At 32.0% G+C, this 19,717-nt stretch overlaps 3 protein-coding genes across 5 annotated transcripts; 1 reads left to right on the top strand and 2 right to left on the bottom strand.

The window, feature by feature from the left end:
- Window positions 1-29: 29 nt before the first annotated feature.
- LOC114421940 (elicitor-responsive protein 3-like) lies at window positions 30-1,462 on the bottom strand. Its single transcript, XM_028388080.1, has 5 exons — window positions 1,194-1,462; window positions 994-1,059; window positions 572-698; window positions 375-489; window positions 30-237 (listed from the first exon to the last, which is right to left on the bottom strand). Exons 1-5 carry the CDS (start codon window positions 1,258-1,260, stop codon window positions 172-174), a joined length of 441 nt encoding a protein of 146 aa, XP_028243881.1. The 5' UTR covers window positions 1,261-1,462; the 3' UTR covers window positions 30-171.
- A 4,631-nt stretch (window positions 1,463-6,093) lies between these two features.
- LOC114422206 (bifunctional UDP-glucose 4-epimerase and UDP-xylose 4-epimerase 1) lies at window positions 6,094-9,051 on the top strand. Of its 2 annotated transcripts, none has more exons than XM_028388430.1 (8): window positions 6,094-6,439; window positions 6,539-6,725; window positions 6,933-7,034; window positions 7,435-7,662; window positions 7,802-7,883; window positions 8,063-8,145; window positions 8,313-8,404; window positions 8,744-9,051. In XM_028388430.1, the coding sequence occupies exons 1-8, from the start codon at window positions 6,195-6,197 to the stop codon at window positions 8,826-8,828; spliced, it is 1,104 nt and encodes a 367-aa protein (XP_028244231.1). In that variant the 5' UTR covers window positions 6,094-6,194; the 3' UTR covers window positions 8,829-9,051. The 2 variants fall into 2 exon arrangements, with proteins under 2 accessions (XP_028244231.1, XP_028244232.1); XM_028388431.1 differs by having other exon boundaries at window positions 6,096-6,439; window positions 6,539-6,674.
- Window positions 9,052-14,207: 5,156 nt separating this feature from the next.
- LOC114424554 (CBS domain-containing protein CBSCBSPB1-like) lies at window positions 14,208-19,685 on the bottom strand. 2 transcript variants are annotated; one of them, XM_028391409.1, is made up of 14 exons: window positions 19,363-19,685; window positions 18,477-18,636; window positions 18,205-18,337; window positions 17,946-18,116; window positions 17,740-17,821; window positions 17,513-17,626; window positions 17,293-17,359; window positions 17,066-17,171; window positions 16,920-16,987; window positions 16,034-16,143; window positions 15,809-15,942; window positions 15,179-15,264; window positions 15,001-15,090; window positions 14,208-14,628 (listed from the first exon to the last, which is right to left on the bottom strand). In XM_028391409.1, the coding sequence occupies exons 1-14, from the start codon at window positions 19,668-19,670 to the stop codon at window positions 14,452-14,454; spliced, it is 1,806 nt and encodes a 601-aa protein (XP_028247210.1). In that variant the 5' UTR covers window positions 19,671-19,685; the 3' UTR covers window positions 14,208-14,451. The 2 variants fall into 2 exon arrangements, with proteins under 2 accessions (XP_028247210.1, XP_028247211.1); XM_028391410.1 differs by having other exon boundaries at window positions 17,979-18,116.
- Window positions 19,686-19,717: the final 32 nt, after the last annotated feature.

The raw sequence follows: 19,717 nt of genomic DNA, 5'->3' as shown, positions 1-19,717 counted from the left end.
AGAAAATAAAAATATAATTTATTTGTGACCTAAGAATTATTTAGAGTTTGTGGTATTAATTTTAATCAATTGACAATAAAGCAATTTAAAAGTGAAGATCCTCTTGAATAGGCAACTAAGTTAATACTGGATCCAGTAGTCATGACTCAGAAATGCTATAAATGAACACAATCAGTCTCTGTAACCAGACTCCTTCCATCCCCCAAAATTTTCCTCTGGGCAGCGTTCACTGCGATCCTGCATTAAGAAAAGGTGAAGTAATTTCATGTTTTTCTACCATTAACAATTTCATATAATATGATTTTGATGAATTGAAGTGTCTATACACAAACGAGTATTATAAGAAAAACTAATTAACATATATGATAGCATGCCTGAGGAGTAAAAGTGAGGCCGATTCTAATCTCCCCACAATAGTGGCCATCCTTGACAACATTGTATGAAGTTGGTGGGATATTTCCTTCGATAAACAATCCATCCAGTGGAATGCTGTAATAATAGATATATAGATAAATACCAAAATCAATTAGAAACCAAATTAAGCAGTGACAAAATTCAAGAAATGGCGTACGTAGCTTCTCCAACGAGATCATGAGCCGTGGTGGAATCACTGTCCATGATCTTCAATCTCAGATCGGAAACGCCTTCAGACACGTTGAATACAAAAGCCTCGTTCCATTCTGGCTCACTTCCCTGACCTGCATTAACGTTTATTGTTTCCTTTTGCATGCACCACTTAAATAAATGAAACGAACATAATATAATTACGGTTCGGGAACTGAATTTTCTGCAGACCTAGCCAGGAATTAAATTGAATCAATTCATCATGATGCATGATCTGATTTCCAGTGGAAAGTTTTCACAAGAAAACATGGCATTAACGTTTCTAATACACTTTCTCCATATATATTTCCAATATTGAAAACTTAAACTATAAACATTATAATTTATATTGACAAGGGGTGACTAATTTTTTAGATCAAGTATATATACCTGATGCAACACTGCTTTTTTGCTCCTGAGTGCGACATATGAGGATCACATAAGGGTCCATGTTACCTGCTCCATCAGATCCAGAAAGTGTATGTGTGAAAAAACAAAAGGAAACAAATTAAGAATTGTACTATAAATGAATGGTGGAATTGGATATATCCTTTCATATTATATGTGTGTGCGTGTAAATAAAAACTTACAAAGATAATCAGTGTTTTCAAGGCCTTTGGCGTTAACAAGAAAAACTTCGAGGCTTCCCTGAGGCATCTTGATGAATATTGGAAGGATGATGAGACACGGGAGAATCTGAAAGAGCTCTGAGAGGCACAATTGGCTTCTATTGTGTGTTAATTAGAGGAGTGAAACAACACACTCACCGGTTTCCGAGAGAAATTTAAGCCATAACTAATTTTTTTTTACTATATTTTGATCATCTTTCCTTTTCTAATAACTTTTCATTATTTACTGTCACGTTTATTTTTAATATTTCTTTTTTGACAAAACATTTTTAATATTTTTTAAAAATTACTAAAATTAATGTTGTTTTTAAAAAAATGTTTAGATTTCTTTCTTTTTTTTTCTCAAATCTTATCCCTTTTCGAATTAATCACCTTTAAATTTAGATAATACTACACTATTTAGAAATCTAAATTTGGATTTTTTTATGAAAAAACAAACTTTAAAATAATTTTTTTTATTTATTATTTCCCTATCCTGACTATCCTCTCTATATTCATTAATAGAATCCTTTAAACTTTTTATATCAACTTTTTTCATCTCAAATTTAAACTATTTATAATATCAAAAATTACTTTTCATTTTTTAAAATTTACCATTTCTCTCTTAATTTTAAAATTTTGTAGTTTTATTATTTATTTTAATAACTATACACCGGCCGACTGATAATTTTTTAAACTATAGACCGTTACCAAAAAAAAACTAACTATACATATTTTTTATAATTTCAGATACTTTTGAATTTTATTTAAACCAAACAATATCTGTATAATATACTGAGTATTGATAAGAAGAAAGTAAGTCCATCATTTTCATTTTCAAATTTACTTTTGTATTAATATTTTTATCCATTAAGAGAAAGACACAAAAATTATCAACTAATTATATGACAACCAAATTGAATAAAATGTGAAGGGTTGGAAGCTCTCTGATCCTATGTTGAATTTCTACTTATAAAAAAAAAACTAATTATACGACAAATAATAATACTATAAGAATATTGTTAAGAAGAAGCAAAGGTTGGGGAAGGGGTTGCATATAAGAACCTGCAAACCAAGTTCTTCTCCAGAAAGAGCTATGCATGTTATTAACTGATGAATAAGTACTAACTATATCCTCTTGGGTAGAGCAAGTTGCAATTTATCTAACCAGAGCAAAACAATGATAGGTTTGGTCACAACCCATGGCACAAAATGATAACCGAATTTAGAATCAAGTTCAACTACATTTTATGGTAAGCATGCTTACCATATTGGATTAGGTTCTTCAAACTTCAAAGTTCAAAGTATCTTTCCTCAATGTAAGAAAAAAAAAAGTATATATGTTTCCTCAAGAGTGTAACGTAAAGTGTCTGCAGAGCATTCCACTGTACGCGTGCAAGGTGACAGCCAAATCAGCCCCAATTGATGGAGCAATGCCAGACTTGTATATATCATGGAATAAAGTCCAAACAGTTCCATGATCAATATTATAAAATCATACAACAAGGACTGTATTGCCATTAAATAATTGTCGTTAATGGTAAAATTTGTTGTAGTGGCTTCTCTTTCATTTTCCACTAGTTAGTCTTGTAAGTTGTAATGGGATATTAATTGGTAAGAATTAGTCAAAAAGATAAAAACTTGTAGATAAATAATCAGGTATCGTACGTCTTTATTAACTGTTGTATTATAAAAATAAAATATCTCAAGACAGAAACATAAAAAACCACTGTCCAGGAAGACATCATTAACATTCAACTTTTGAATTTTCTGCCGAATTCCTGTGAGTGCGCAAATTTTCTCCGATGAATTGGACTATATAAACAGGTGCTGCCATCCCCATTCAAACACACACAAAAAAAAAAAAAAACACTCTCTTGTCAAAAGCCTTGTTCTTTGTGATCGCCTTATGCTTGAGCTTGACCACTGATAATTTACCATGTTCGGGATATTATTGTTATCTTATTGGTAAATGTAACAAGAAAACTCAACCAAGAAGAAGAAAAGAAAAATCAACCAAGTGTTACTGCGTTGTTAATAATCCACTTTATGGGGAAGCGGAAATACGCAAATATATATGTCTTAGGACCGACAACCAAAGGTCCAAAGCAAGCTAGCTAGTTTCAACACTTAATTATAAAATTATCCAAAAACAACAGGTAATAAGTAATCTTTTTATACAAGCGTGTGCAATTTACGTAAGTTACATGGAAACTAATACGAACATTAATGATAAGAGTTTTTTTTTTAAAAGTATGATAAGTTTTAGGCTTTGAAATTTGTTCGTCCTACTCTTCTAGAATTGGTGAGTGTCTGCTTCGAAGTTTCATTCCTTTGGAACTGATGGTCTGATTGCATGGCTTGGTCAGTATTCGCTGTCGCGAAAACGAAGTATTAGAAAAGTCTCAATTTTCAATTTCATTTAGTAGGCAATGCCCAAGGACAAGGGTAAGTGGGCAAAAATAAATTATTTATTGGTAGAGGAAGTAGATTATTGGAATAAGGGAGAAATATACACATATTGAGAAATAACAAGGAGCAAAAATACACATTTAGTAGACATCGATCATGGTGTTATCTCTTCAGATTTTCTCTCTATATGTTTACTTTTGTGACAGAACATTATTTCTACATATCAACCCATCTAAAATATTAAGGCAGTATTAATTACCATCATTTTAATTATATTTTATTTAATTTTTAAATACTTTACTCATTGTATTTAAATAAACGAGAGAAAAGCAATAATAATGATCATATTAAAAAAAATTAAATATATTTTTAATCCTTTAATTTTTTTAGTTTTTTAAAAAATTATTTTTATTAGTCCCTCAAATTTTCAAAAACCTACTTATTATCACTCTTTATTCATTATGCTCATAGTTTCACATTTTATAGTCAACTCCGATTCTTATGTCAACTCCGATTCCATTCCCTGCACCTAAGTCAACATCACTCCCCATGGCAACTTCCCATGGAAGCTCCGTACTGAAGTCACGCATGATCATGCCACCTAGTCCCGCACCCAAGTCAGCATCACTTGTCATGGCGGCTTCCCATGGAAGCTCTGTAATGAAGTCACGCATGCTCGAGCATGCCGCCTCCACCTATTTTCATTGCTGACAACCCCGTTTCTCCTTTCTCAGTTTCTCTCCCTCTCACTCCTGTGACGGCCAGAGGAATGTTCGCAATCATGATCTCTCGCTCTATCTCTATCTGGCTCCTTCTTGCACCCGTCGTTCTCACCGTCGTTCGCGTCGTTGCCCCTCAACCTCTTGCTCTGTCCACCATAGGCGTCAACGTCCGCCGTCACACCCGCCACCATCTCCACCACCACCACAACCGGCATGGGTCTGCGCTTCGGGGACAGTGGTATTACGGTCGTCCAACTCTTGGTCGTTCATTCCGACGTTCACTGTTCTCCTTGGTTGCTCTGTGGCGCAGGTCACAGACCCAACCCTTTCACCTTTCATGCTATTGATAACCCTTGAGGGTTATCATTGGTAGAGCCCGAATTAGCAATTTTCACTCATGTACCTATGTTGGTTTTTCCAACAATGGATAATGATAGCAATACAGTCCAAAGGGAGAGTAGGCCCAAAAGACACCAGCATATCCCTTGCCCGACAACACTATCACACTTATAACAAACTAGCATGTTTCCACTATTCTGTTATTTACAATTTTTTTATCATTGTTATCTTTTTCTGTTATGAGTCATGAGTGCCAAGCCTTATTCATTGTATAATCACTATAAATATACCATTGGAAAGGAAATAAGAATTAGAGAAGAATTATCAAATATAGGTTAGTGTAGTTAGCTAATCTTCTGTTTCTAACATGATTATTATTTAATTTATTTTTATTGAAGATTTATTTTTTAATTACAAAATTTAATGTAATTCAAGTTAAACATTCACTTTAATAACTCAACATTGAAATGAAATAAATTTTTGTGTAAGAACTTTAAATTTGTCTAATATTATAAGGCTAACAAATTTTAGACAAACAACTCATTTACACTATCATATATTATAGATGTTTTAAGAGCATCAATTAATTAGATAAGTTACTTATCCTAAAAAATATGTTATTTATAATATACATTCATTAAACAATGATGACTTATATAAGTAATGATACTTATATTAACAACATTTTATTATATGCTCTATAGGAAAAAAAAAGTTAAGCAACTTTGCTTAAAATAAAATAAGTCATATAAGCACTCTCATTGAAGATGATATAAGAGATATTAATGTATTATTTTCTAAATAATTAAGGGATTAAAATATGGATAGAAAAAAAATATTATGTGTAATATAAAATAATTTAAGTGTCAGTATAATTTATTTAACAAACTTTTGTTATTGGAGTGACTTACTAAACACAATTAATCTTAAAGATATTTATTTCTGAGAATATGAGATTGGAAATATATCATTCTCAAGCATGATTTATTTTCAAAATTATATATTACACGTAACTTTTCTTCTTTCTATTGTCATATAAAAGTGTGAGGATTCTTGTTCCCATGAAAATAAAAGTTATTTTCTATGATGAGTTCTTACTACATCTTATTTTAATATTTTTTATTTTAAATTGAAATAAGTTTTTTTCTTATATAAAAAAGCACAATAAATAATGAGACACAGCGAGTGAACAACGCCGTAATATTACAGGAAAAGAAGTGTGAGAAGGATGAGGAGATGGTCCAGTGATCACGCGCATGATGGTGACGTTGCGTGGTGAACCAATCCAAATCCAAAGCCAGAAACCTGTGTGGGACCCACGCCCAAAATAATAACAAACACAGAGAAATGGGAAATAATTATTAATCAGTTAAATATAAAAGAAGAGAAAGGCGCGCGCGAAACTAACAAACCAAAACGGATTAGATAGAAAGAAAGGGAAAGCAACTAAACATTCTCTCTCAGTCCTTAAATTCTCATCGCAACACAACACTCTCATTCACACTCCAAAATGGTGACCTCGTCGCAAAAGATTCTGGTTACCGGCGGTGCCGGTTTCATAGGCACCCACACCGTGGTCCAGCTTCTCAAAGGAGGCTTCAGTGTTTCAATAATCGACAATTTCGATAACTCCGTCGTGGAAGCAGTGGACCGCGTCCGCCAAGTGGTGGGCCCTCAGCTTTCTCAGAACCTGGAATTCACCCAGGGCGATCTCAGGAATAGGGATGACTTGGAGAAACTCTTCTCCAGAACAACGTACGCTCAATATTTTGCGTCCTTTTCCTTTTATGTTTTCTCGTGTAGCATATAATAATAAGATAAGATACTTTTTTTTCTTTTTTAATTATGAAATAGTTTTGATGCCGTGATCCACTTTGCTGGCCTGAAAGCGGTTGCTGAAAGCGTTTCCAAGCCCCGTCGCTATTTTGATTTTAATTTGGTCGGCACCATCAACCTCTACCAAGTTATGGCAAAGTATAATTGCAGAAAGGTTCGCACCTTACCCACATTTTTATCACGCCCTACTTTTAACTTTATAATTGTAAGTAGCCAAAATTTAAAATTACATGCCCATAATTTGTATAATAATTGCAATTCGCTTTCATTTCATTTCATTTTTGGGAGAATATTTTATTACTTTACCTTGTGTTCCATCCAAGGAATCAGAATCAGATTCTTGCCTTTCCCCCTTTTTTTTTTTTATATATTATAGAATATTACTTAACAATATGATTGTGTTGCTGAGTAGATGGTTTTCTCATCATCTGCAACCGTTTATGGCCAACCTGAAAAGATACCGTGTGAGGAGGATTTCAGGTTACAAGCTATGAATCCCTATGGACGGACCAAGGTAACCATCACTTTGTTCTGAGTTGCTTTTTACTTTTGCTTTTTGTTGTTCGCAGCTTATGGTTTCTAAGGTTGGATAAACTTATCAATAAGCACTTATAAGTAAAGGAAATAGAAAAAGGTCAAATAAATTAAACTTCTTTCATATAAGCTAATTATGGAAACTCTCTCAGTTGGCTTCTTCAAAAAGTTAATTTAATTCCTGCGCATAAGTTAATTTTAACTTCTAGGAGAAGCTTAATTTATTTTACCTTCTTATTTTACTTGACAAGATGATATTGCGAAATTTTATCATCATTGTTTGGGCTGTTGTGTAAACTTGCTGAGTTGTAAGCTTGTAATGCCTAACTTTGGGATCTTGTCTCTGTTTACTCTTTGACCGACACTTGAACTCATCGAAGCTTTTCCTGGAAGAAATTGCCCGAGATATTCAGAAAGCTGAACCAGAATGGAAGATCATATTACTGAGGTACTTCAATCCGGTTGGGGCTCATGAAAGTGGTAAACTCGGTGAAGATCCCAAGGGCATCCCAAATAACCTCATGCCTTACATTCAGCAAGTAGCCGTTGGAAGATTGCCGGAACTCAATGTATATGGCCATGATTATCCCACAAGGGATGGCTCTGCGGTTCGTAAATTTAAATTTTCCTTTTCTTTACATCATATACTCCTTCAGGGGGAAATGTGTCATTTGGACAAAGTAAATAACCACATAGAACCCCTTCGAAAATGCTAATCCTCCTCTCTTTTTCCTTGTTCAAAATAAGATCCGGGACTATATCCATGTGATGGACTTAGCAGATGGTCATATTGCTGCCTTGCGAAAGCTCTTCACAACAGAGAACATAGGTGATTTGTTCTTTTCTTCCCTTGCATATCTATATGGAAAAATTGGTGAATTGTTCTTTTTCTTCCCTTGCTTATCTATATGGACAAATTTGTGTCTTTGTATGAGTATTTTGATAATTATAGGTTGATTGTTTTTCTTTGCATGCTAAAGTAGAATGTGAGATATTATTGTTGTTCAGGTTGTACTGCTTACAACCTGGGAACTGGTCGTGGAACATCCGTGCTTGAAATGGTTACAGCATTTGAAAAGGCGTCTGGCAAGGTAAATATGCGTCTTCCTGACATACTCGTGAAATGAAATTTATTGAATGATGTAAGAATGTTAAGTTTTATACCAATATAAACCAATCCCTTTATGTATCTAAAAACACAAATGAATGAAATAGCATCTGAAAGCTTCTCTTTTTCCATTGGATATCAAATCTTCAGAAAATTCCAGTAAAATTATGTCCAAGAAGACCGGGAGATGCTACTGAGGTTTATGCATCTACAGAGAGAGCTGAGAAAGAACTTGGATGGAAGTAAGTACTTTAGTCCGTTGTGTGTGACAAGCACGGTTAAATACTTAAATCAGTAATCATTTGGGTTTTTGACAATCGATTTTGTTGACCGAAATCAAGATTCTCAAATTTCAAATGCTATGATATAACATTAAACTGATAAATAATATGCACCGAGATAGGGATTTTTCATTTTTGGTTTTTGACTGAAAAATCAAGATTCTCAAATATTATATACTAGCATACAATGCTTCATTAAAGTAGTATATTTGATAAATAAGATGTAGGGATCTTTCATTTTTTTTTACCTTGTATTTTATGTTTCTTATTTGTTATTATTAATTTGGCTCTTCTCTTCAGAGCAAAATATGGTGTGGATGAGATGTGCAGGGACCAATGGAATTGGGCAAAGAACAATCCCCAGGGTTACACGGGGAAGCCTTGAGTTAGCTTGAGAAATATACTGCTCATCTACGAATGTTTTCCACACAAATAGGCATCTCTTTATAGAATACTTTTATGTTGGATGATTTGTTTAGGCAGTTCGTTGTATAATCTCGAGAATAAAAATTTGGCCGCATTTCAAGAAGTAAAAACTATGTATTTTAACAATATCTTTAAATTAGACTGGCCATCGATTTCATATTGAGAGAAGTTTATCCAGTCCACCATCGTTTTTAAAACTAAGTTAAGGTTCAAATTGAATCTTAAATGTTAATAAATATGGAAATTGGCTAAATCGTTAGACGAAAATATTGTCTGGGTAAGGGACGGTGTTGGAACAGGAAGTCGTACAATCCATAATACATTTGTTTGTGTTATGTGGGAATATGATTTTTTTCTTGCACTACACCTTTTCTCTCTTCATTTTTTTTAAAATATATCTACATGAAAAATATTTCCTAAACTACTATTGTTTTGAGTTTGTTTATTAAATTCTTTTTTAATTTTTTTTAAAAAAAATTAATTCACTTGTTTTAAATATTATTTTCACATTAAAAAAATAAATAAAAATTTAATATTATTATTTTATTTTTTAAATAATGAGAATATTTTTTAAATTGTTTATTAACAGTTTTAAAATAAAATAATCAAAAAATAGATTGATTAAAAATACAATAAATATGTGAAAATAATATTTTTTAAAAATGGAATTAATTTAAAATAAATAAATAAATAAAATTAATATAAAAAAATAAATTTAAAAAAGAAGAAGCCATGATCGAAGAAGAGTCGGGTTCCCAACCCCGACTTCTCTCTAACTCAAAATAAGTGTAGTTTAAGAAATATTTTTTTTATAGGTTTATTTTGAGTAAAACGAGGAGAGAAGGTGTAGTATAAGAAAATGTGTCAATTTGTGAAGGTTATTTTTCTTGAGTAATAAAAAAAATTAAAAAAAAAGCATATAAGGCTACTCATCTTTACAGAAATTTTTGCCACAAAATTTATATACTATTCCATTTGATTCTTTCTATAAAACTCGATTAACTAATTCGTCAATGTTAACATTATGTTTGAAAACTCATCACAAAAGTAAAAAATCACATCCATTTAAAGCAAACTAAAGTAGTTTTTGCCTCTTTTTGTCTTTTAAACTTTTTCAACTTTAATCCAAATTAAACATTAAAAAAAACTAATTAATTGAATTAGTAATACTATAAATATTAATTCATGCATTCAGCTTATTTTACATCTTACTTCCATCCATCTTAATTAATTTGTTAAATCTATCAATTTCTCTTGTTTTATTTTTTCTGTCCATTTCTCTAAATCTTCTACTCAGGCACTCCAGATTTGGGTTGTGTACGTGTCCAAACTCTTTTCAATAGCATTACACATGGGAATAAGTTAGGATTGTACGGTCGAAATTAATTTTACTGCTTTTTTCACGGGAATTTTTTCACATGAAGGATTTTAGAAGGAAAAAAATTATGTAACAAAATAATAAAGATTCAAATTAATGAAGTGGCATTTCATTGGGCAAGTTTAATATATTATTCATAAGTATCCCATTTCATTTAGAATAGAAGTAAGTAGACACTTGATAGAGGAGGGGCACGCAAAGTGCAGACGCACGGCTTATTTATTGAATTATGTTTATTTTAGTGCATAGTGAAACACAGAAGGTGCATGTTAACGTTGGATGTCCGTGATACAAGACATTTTAAAGTGTTTCTGTGTAGAAACCGACCACTTCGTCCAAGAAAAATTGCGCGCAAATAATGTTACTTCTACGCCCTACGTCAATTTTTTTTTTTATATACATTTACTTCTTTTATATTTTCAATCACAATTATTTACTATAAATTTAAATACGTCTTTAAAATATTATCTAAAATATCTTAATAAGTAAAAATAAAATAAACATAATTTACCATAACTTAAAAATAAAAAATAATTTTATAATGATAAAAATATAAAAAAATAATAAATTATAATGACTAAAAAAATATTTAATTTTTTATTTTATTATAATTGAACCCCAAACTGTTTTGGAGAAAATCACCACTGGATTGGTTATAATTGAACGCAACCACCTATTCAAAGTTTTATTTAACAATAGCGTCATTCACTTTAATTTCAATTTGGTACATTTATTCTTTTTTTTTATATTGATTAGACTTTATTTTTTATTAGTATATTATTGATATAAAATATTTATTAATTTTATTAATGATTAATTTTAGTTGAAAAATTTAATAAATCACCTTTAATATAGTTTTTTAGTTATTTTTTCATTTGTAAACTTGAGAGAAGACTTTCTTAAAAAATTAAAACTTAGTTTCATTTGCACCAACTAAATATATTCTTTTATCATCATAAAAAGAGGAAATTGAAAATAGTATAGAATATTAAAGGCGTGAGAGAGAGTTTACTCCCTTAGCAAAGTAGAAGCCTGACCTTTCAAAATAAAAAAGATGCAGTAGCAGCCAGAGAGATTCACAGGTCACTGCGTACGTAGACCTTGGCTTTATGTACACTACTTCGTTCAATAAATTAAGATAAAATATATATGGACATCCAATGGTTAATCAATAATTAGTGAAAAAAAAGTTAAGAAATACAGATGTAATAAATATTATGATGTGATAAAATGAGATAAATATTTTTTTTTGAAGGAGTGCCTTTAAATGATGGGGTATCCAGTTATCATTACTCACAAATTAATGGTGTTGGAAAATAGATATCCAACCTTGTATTTTTTTACTTCATGCACCAAACCTAATATAAATCTTGGTAATTAAATCGAGAAATTGATAATTAAACAGATTGAATATAAAAAAATAAAATAACATAAAAATATTTTTTCATTAAATTATATCAATTTTTGGATCTTAGGTTCAAAATGGTTTCCATTCAAATTGAATCTAACTTTGTTGTATAGTTAATTCAATAATTAAGTATAATGCTTACGTATTTAAGAACATGTATGAACTAAGAATTTATTATTTGTTGTGTATTTGTTCTTTGAAATATTATAAAATTATCTTTAACTTAAAACTTTTTTTTACGACACTTTAAATATATATTTTGAACCATGTTACTAATTATGTATTTGAAACGTATAGATTGATGTTAGAGTAATTTGTGTATTTTTTTTTTATTGTTTGATATTTTATGTATTTCACATTTATTTAAATACTTTTCTTTTCCTGTCTCTTTTCATTCATTCAGATACTTTGTTCTCCTAGCTAGCTACAACCCTATTCTCTATGGTGTTTCTTTTCCGCAATCTCATGCACACGTGCTAATAATACTGATTGGGACTGGGGAGTATCAATCTGTGAGTGGCATCACTGAAGCTTCCCTGGACTCGATCATGCAATCAAGGTTCCTCTCATCCACTTTAATTTTTTTAAAATTTTTTTTTATCTCATATCTTATATTTCTCTGTTATTTTATTTCTTTATCTTTTACTTTTAAATTGGATTTATATCAATCTAAATACAAATAAAATTCATATGCATTCAACACTCGAATTTTCGAATACTTTATTATTTATCACAAAATTGATTAATCTTATTTTGAATTATTTTTTAGAATCTAAGTAATAACTAGCTAATGGATGTTGCTTCCTTTATCCCTTGTCGAAATTGTGATCTTAAAGCCCTACTAGCTTCTGTATGTTACATTCTTAGTTTAGTTATTAAGTTTGTGATTAAGTTTGGATAATATAAATAAGCCTAAAAGGCAAAAATAACATATTACAGAAACACTTGTTGGGGGCAAAGAGATGCCCATTTATTTTTCTTTTTCTTTTTTGTTACCAGAAGAGATGCCAACTTGTCACAAAATAAATGCAAGTAAAAAAGATCAAGCAGCTGTTGTGAATCTAAAGAAAGTCCATTGGATGTATTGAACTATATTGGTGATGTTATTATTTTTTTTTTTGTGCTAGTATTGGGCATGTAATGTAATCGACAAGAATATTAGCTTCTCTATGCATGTAATTGGATAGGGAACTTGAAATTGGATTTTGAATTTAATCTCATCCATCCATTTGATCTCACAACTGACATTATAAAAAGGATAAATTTGTTTTTAAGCTTAATTGTATTTTTACTCTTCTATGCTACAACTATACGATACTTTAATTATAGTCATGTTTGTTCATCATGATTCCATCTAATAATTAACTTAATTTGTTGACATGACAAACTATAACATGGCATTACAGCTAATAAAAATAATGTACTAATTAAAAAGCATAAAATATTAGAACTACAATAGCCTACAAAAGTGTACTGTGTACATTGAGTTAATTAAAAAAACTTGAAGGATTTTGTTTTTTCTCGCACTGTGCGCTACAGTAGTACTAACCCATAGCTAGTTGACATTTGACGACGGAGGGAAATTAAAATTTCCAAAGGCCTCGTGACTAAGGCCAGTATAATGTGATTTTAAGTTACCAAAAAGACGCTTTGTAAATTCATTGTTATTTTAGCTATGTGAATTTAATATATATATAGTCAATGTAAATATATTATTAATCGATTAGAAATCAATTTTTAATGTATGTCAAGTGCATGTTTAGATACTTATTATCATGCATAGTAATTTATAATTAGATTATGTTTATATTTTCAGTGTATATACTTTTGAGTTAAATGACTATTCTTGAATGTTTGTTTTTACATTTTAGTGAGTTAAAGATGATAATGATATTTCGTCTCTTTTTATATATAAAACTTAATTATTTAATTTATTAAGATTAAAAAAATAATTAATTTAATTGATAAGAATAAGTTTATCTTAAATTTATAATATTTTTTAAAATTATCCTTATCATTAATACTCATTTCTCTTCTAATTTGTAAATATATTTTCTCTCTTCTTTTAACCAGAGAGATATTTTTAATTTAAAAATAATTAATACAAGAATTATTAAAAATTAAATTTTATAAATAAAAAAATATCATTTTAAATTTGAATCTTATAAACAAAAATAGAAAAGAGACACTAATATATATGAAAGTTTAATTAATTATTTGATTACTACACTTGGATCAATTTTTAGTTCTAATTATATACGAAACTCTGCGTTTTAGTGATTTAATCCTTATTGAAGCAAAATTTTGTTGACATCAGCGTGTGGGACCCACCCGTGTTTAAGGTGAACATGCCGAGGCTGCATGTTGAACGATTTAATTACTTATTTTTGGTCCCACTTGTCAAAATTTTGTATTTCAATCCTTATACATGGAAAGTCCACTTTTTAGCCTCTATAAATACGATGCTTTAGGCCATGCAGTTAGTTGCAGAGTAATTTTTCTAACGTCGCCACAAAATCGAAAGCGATGATGTAAAATCGTCAGAATTTTTCTAACAATTATTAAATTGTCATGTTTGAGGCTTCTAAACCAGTGAATTACAAATTTACAAGCTGCAAGTAGCATTTATAGACAGCAGAATAAAAACGTTGTTCCTTCCTTTCGAATACAAGTGGATATACAAAATGTTAGAACTTACAGATTGGCAAGTGCTAAAAGTATGCCCCTCCTCCTAAGTTCCAACAGGCCTCATTTCAGTTTTGGCCTCTACCCCCAACAAAAACTCGCTTCTTCCTATCATTGACTTCGCCTCACAAACGCCAATAGACCTAAGGCAGCAACAACTGCAGCTCCAGCAGCAATGGCACTGTATGCAGATGCCCATGCTTCTGAATTAGCATATTTCCAACTTAATGAACTTGAATCAGTTCCATAACCATGTGTTCCAGAGTAGTCTAAATGCAATCTCAGTCCCTACAAAATTCATCATCAAATTAAGTCAAACTTATCTGATACAGATTCCCACAAATACTACCATGATTATTCATGGATGATAGCTCCAAATCCCACTCAAATGACAGCAAGCTTTAGATGATTGCTCGCTAAAATGCTATGAAGCAGTTTTTCAGTTGAACGTATCTAAGGTAATCCCTTTAACCTTTATTCTATCCCCACATTTAAGTTCTTTCACCTTTTAAGACAATTGATTCTTGATACTTACAATAAACATTTTAGATTTTGCTATTCCCATACATTTTTTTTTAAAGAAAAAAAACGAAAAAGACTCATTAATCTAAATATAATTTTTCTTCACGCACCCCTTCCCCCAATTCCATTTAGTCATACCTTCAAACCAGCCGTCTTTGCGTGGTCCACAGCTGCAGCAAGATCACTGTCCGAAGCCAGTACAACTTTATCATTTTCTTCATCTTCATACTTCAAAAAAAATTGACCAGCTTGCATTAGGAAAACGAGAAAAAAAAAAACTGACTGAAGAATATAAATATAACATCTTGAAACTTACCAAAATTTGGGGCAGGTCCATGGGGTCAATATCATCACCGACTCTCTGAATGACGGACGTTATAACCTCTGCCAAGCTCCGAGTATCTTAAGTTGCATACAAGCACACAAATCATTCAACTTACACTTTTTTACGTAATGTATAGTTAGCTTGAAAGGTGAAATAGAGCTACATCGGGCAATAAACAAGTTTCTTGTACAGATTACAGAATACCCATTATCACCATCTTTCTTTCTCTCCTTTTATTTTTCAAAATGCATTGTTATTTATTTCATCAAAACAAAAACCCAAGTATGCATATGTCTTTGCATATCCCTACCACAGTCCCAAGCTATCAATTTTGTTTCTCCTTCTCTTTCTGTCTTTTAGTCATCAATACTAATAAAGCATAATCCGCTGTTTGAATTATATGGGCTGTACAATATGTGCAGCTAACATTACTCAAAAATTTTAATCAAGAAGCAGATTTACGCATCAATAGATTGAAGACATGCAAACCAGTCACATTCAACTGAGACTCAGGTAACCATCATTGGCACTTTTGCATGCTAAAAGAGATAGATGAGACTTGAGAGTGAAAACACACATGTACGTAAAGACATGATTGGAAACATGTAATAGTTAACATACCGCATGTGAACCTATGCAATCTGCCCTTCCTGTCTTGTAATTTGAAGGAAAATGCGTTCTGCATGCTTGACGCAAGATAAGAAATGGATCTTCCTGTTTCTCCTCCCTCAGAAATCATTTTCAAGGAAGTCTCGCTGGCATGCCAATAATAATATCAAATTAAACTTAAAATATTGAAAATATTTTTTCTAACAACATCGACGCATATATATACATATTTATAACCTTTGTGAATCCTCTTCCTCCTCATTTGGAGCTAAGGCCATGGCCGAATCCCAAATTTTTTGTATCATGGAGTTGGCAGCTTCGTTGTTAAAATTGGGAGTATTTCCGACCTAATTAGTGAAGAAAATGATACCGTCATTACAAATGAAAAAAAAAAAAAAGATCATGGAAGCTGAAAAAAAATTGAATTTCGGTGCCATGTTGTCTGCCTATTCAACATTAACATCAGCAATGCTCCAAACCCGGTAAGTGAAAGAAACAATTTCAGAATAAGTTGAGAAAAACAGTTGAATATTTTTATTTTTGTTTTGGGAGCTACACATTGCAAGTAGGAGAGGGAAAAACAGTTGAATAAGTGCCCTCTGATTTCATTTGGTTTTCAATTCATACATCATCGTTTCATTAGTATGATATGCCACCTCCTTTTCTCTTCTTCATACCCAGTTCCATGTTTTAAGCACATTTAAAAAAAATAGTCAACATTGGTTAATCTTTTGTTACTAATCAATTATCGAGCTTTCAGATTCTTAATTATATTCGCAAGAAGCTTAAGCAAATGGGTAAAAATTAAAGGTGGCAATTTTCCCCAGGTTTAAAACCAAAATGCTCACTGAAGACCCACTCATCATTAATCTGCATACATATTTAGATATCAATACATATTCATATCTGAATCTGAATTTACTTGTTGTTTTTTTGTCATAACCTGAATTTAGTTTAACATCAAAACAATCAACTAAGAACATGAAAAGTATCAAGTTTTGCTGACAACAATTTGCTATTACTTACAAATAAACAGCCTCATACACCATTTCAAACAGGATTCAATAGAAGTTTCATGTAGTCAACCTTAGTGGGTATAAAAACACAGTCAGAGAAAGCATACCTGACTAGCTGTCGCCACAGCAGCATGCGTGATATGAATCGCATCAACCGTAGCAACAACAATGCCATCTGTTTTCAACCACCCAAATCAGAAATTATTTATGCAAGAACTTGTTCCCCATCCCGTATACTATCTATCTATATTACCTCTATTAACCACAAGAAGATGCAAAAAATTTCCGTCATGCATAGTGTGAAGTGCATCGATTATTGGTGTATCAATTGTTCCACATTCTGGATTTGGAGTCATGACCTGTAGATAGAGTTGACTATATGTCAAATAAGAGGGAGTAGAAACGATAATTGATCGAACGCTCGGAGAGACAACTTTTCCGTCTAAAACATGGTCCTAACATCACCAGATCTAGATGTACCTTCTCAACAAGAGTTGACGATGGAGGAAGACTCTGTGCTATTACCCGCATCAAGATATCCTTTGAACTGAAATTCGTATGCAGGTTATAGTTCATCAAAACTATTCCGATGATAAACGTTGACAAAAATTTAATTTTTCAGTGCAAGGCAAAAGTAGAAAAGTGTGAAACTTTTCAGAAAAAAGTGGACTGGTGGCAATGTCCACAGCAAGACACTTACGTAAGAATACCACAAAGTTTGTCACCAACCGTCACAACAGCTGAACTTGCACGAAGTTCAAGCATCTTCTTTGTTGTCGTCAAAACTGAGTCTGTTGGTGAAACTGTTACAACCCTGGAAAGTGCCACTATCTGCTGAATTAACTTGGTATAACAACTCCAAACACGAAAACAAATTAAATCTGAGACAACTTTTGTTCAGCTAAAACAAAAGAAGGTATTACCTACTTTGAATTCTGAGGAATAATTGTAGACAAAGATGGCTTAAATATCTGCTCCCGAAGAGTCTCCATGAATGTCGAATTGGAGCCTGCACAAAGACCAAATGAGCATGAAAAAAAACAACTTGTAGAAAGTGGCAACCTAATTAACTACGCCATCCAATAATTAGAAATAAAAATTAGGCATACAAAAAAGAAAATAACTGTACAAACCAGGAGTAGATGTTCCCCAGTGTTTTTCGATACCTTCAACTGCTGCCGCAATTGCCTTTCCTTTCTCAGCTTTCCTTTCCATACGGGCAATGGCATCATACAAACACTTTGCTATGTCAAGTATGGCAACAACTTCTCCATTCTCCACCACTGGTAAATGTCTGAACCTCCCTGAAAACATAAATGATCTTTGTACTTATTCCAATGGCACCATACAGAAATAGAAATTAGCATGTGCCTATCTCCGAGTAATACCAACCTTGCACCATCTTTTGGAGGGCTTCAACAGCAAGAGCGTCAGAAAGGACAAATACTGGATTCCTTGTCATAACCTTGGAAACATGTGTTTCTTCGAGATTAACCTCACGAGCAATAACTCTTGTTGCTATATCCTTTAACCACAAAATTAGAATAGCAAGTTATGTATGTAAATTTAAGTAAAAACTGCACAAATTCAAACAAAAGTCCCAATACTATAGTCTATTTTCTTGTTTCTTCAGCATGAGTCATAAAAAGAAGTCCAATACTTACCTTGTCTGTGAGGATTCCACAGAGCAAAGCATTGGAATCAGTGAGTAACAGAGCATCTACTTTGCGAGCAGCCATTCTACGGCAAGCTTCATAGACGGTTGTTGTTTCAGGAACTGTCAATGCCTTTGAAAGCCGCAATGATTTCACAGTTCTCTCTTTCCTGATCCATTTCCAAGTAGAAAACAATGGCGCCATCATCACATGATTAATCATTAACTCCATGTAATGAATCAATTAGCTAAATATGAGAAAATGTGTCCTCCATTATGTGAAAATCAATATTCACAGGAACAGGCAGCTATTGATTATAATATTTCAATTTGCATTCATCTTTGGAATCATATTTTAGCTTCTGGAATGGACAGAATAAGCATGTATTTTATATTTTTAAATGTTTAATATATAAATCATATTATAATTTTTTTGTATACATAATCATAGTATAATTTAAAATCATAAAAAATAATTTAAAAAAAATTATATATATATATATATATATATATATATAGAATAAATGATAGATTAAAAAATTAAAATGTATTTAAAAACACCCTAGTTGAAAAAGAAAATCCTAATAATGTTATGGTTAATTGTTAAAGAATATACAAATCGTTAAGCACAGAACATAACTATTCTAACTTGTACACTGAGAGAATTTATTTTTAATAGAAAAATGTTAGTTTATTTATTAGGGGAGGATAAAATCCACCACATTTCCTTCCTTCTCAGATAATCACATAACCCATCCTATATCTCCAGCTGTATCGAGAGAATTTAATTATAATTGAAGCCAACATGAAACATTTGTCCAGAAGGCAAAAGGCACAGATAGATAGATGAGAAGAGCTATTGAAGATGGAAAGAAAAAGAAAAAAGGAGAAGGTACATGGTGCGCGGTGAGGAAAAGGTTTTACGAGCAATGAAGTGAGGCGTTGAATGGTCAGAGGCATAGGCTTTGTTCTTGGGGCGCGTGGGGCTATTGCAGAAGGAAGCGGTCCTTAAAGAAGAAGCAGCGTGACTGGACATGTTCCCGAACGAAGCAATCGGGAATGAAGGGGGTAGGGGCGGTCGGAGAATGAAAGAAGCCGGTGACCAGCCGGTGAGAAGAGAAAGAGAGAAGGAACGTTGGCTGAACGTGGGAGAGCAGAACTTTAAGCCGATTCGAATGGGGCCAATGCCACTGCTACACGTCATCGCTTCTTTTTATTTCATACGTAACGGCAATTGCGCTAAATTCTACA

Source organism: Glycine soja, chromosome 8, assembly GCF_004193775.1.
Source record: "Glycine soja cultivar W05 chromosome 8, ASM419377v2, whole genome shotgun sequence".
Classification (NCBI taxonomy): domain Eukaryota; kingdom Viridiplantae; phylum Streptophyta; class Magnoliopsida; order Fabales; family Fabaceae; genus Glycine; species Glycine soja.
This window is presented reverse-complemented; position numbering and strand designations above follow the sequence as displayed.

Coding starts and splice junctions, on each gene's coding strand:
- LOC114422206 (XM_028388430.1), top strand. CDS start 6,195: ATGGTGACCTCGTCGCAAAAGATTCTGGTTACCGGCGGTGCCGGTTTC. Junction 7,035..7,434: donor ATCCCTATGGACGGACCAAG/GTAACCATCACT, acceptor AACTCATCGAAG/CTTTTCCTGGAAGAAATTGC. Junction 8,146..8,312: donor TTGAAAAGGCGTCTGGCAAG/GTAAATATGCGT, acceptor TCAAATCTTCAG/AAAATTCCAGTAAAATTATG.
- LOC114424554 (XM_028391409.1), bottom strand. CDS start 19,670: ATGACGTGTAGCAGTGGCATTGGCCCCATTCGAATCGGCTTAAAGTTC. Junction 18,117..18,204: donor CCTCCAAAAGATGGTGCAAG/GTTGGTATTACT, acceptor TTATGTTTTCAG/GGAGGTTCAGACATTTACCA. Junction 17,627..17,739: donor ATTATTCCTCAGAATTCAAA/GTAGGTAATACC, acceptor GGCACTTTCCAG/GGTTGTAACAGTTTCACCAA.
- LOC114421940 (XM_028388080.1), bottom strand. CDS start 1,260: ATGCCTCAGGGAAGCCTCGAAGTTTTTCTTGTTAACGCCAAAGGCCTT. Junction 699..993: donor AAAAAGCAGTGTTGCATCAG/GTATATATACTT, acceptor ACGTTAATGCAG/GTCAGGGAAGTGAGCCAGAA. Junction 238..374: donor GCCTCACTTTTACTCCTCAG/GCATGCTATCAT, acceptor TTCTTAATGCAG/GATCGCAGTGAACGCTGCCC.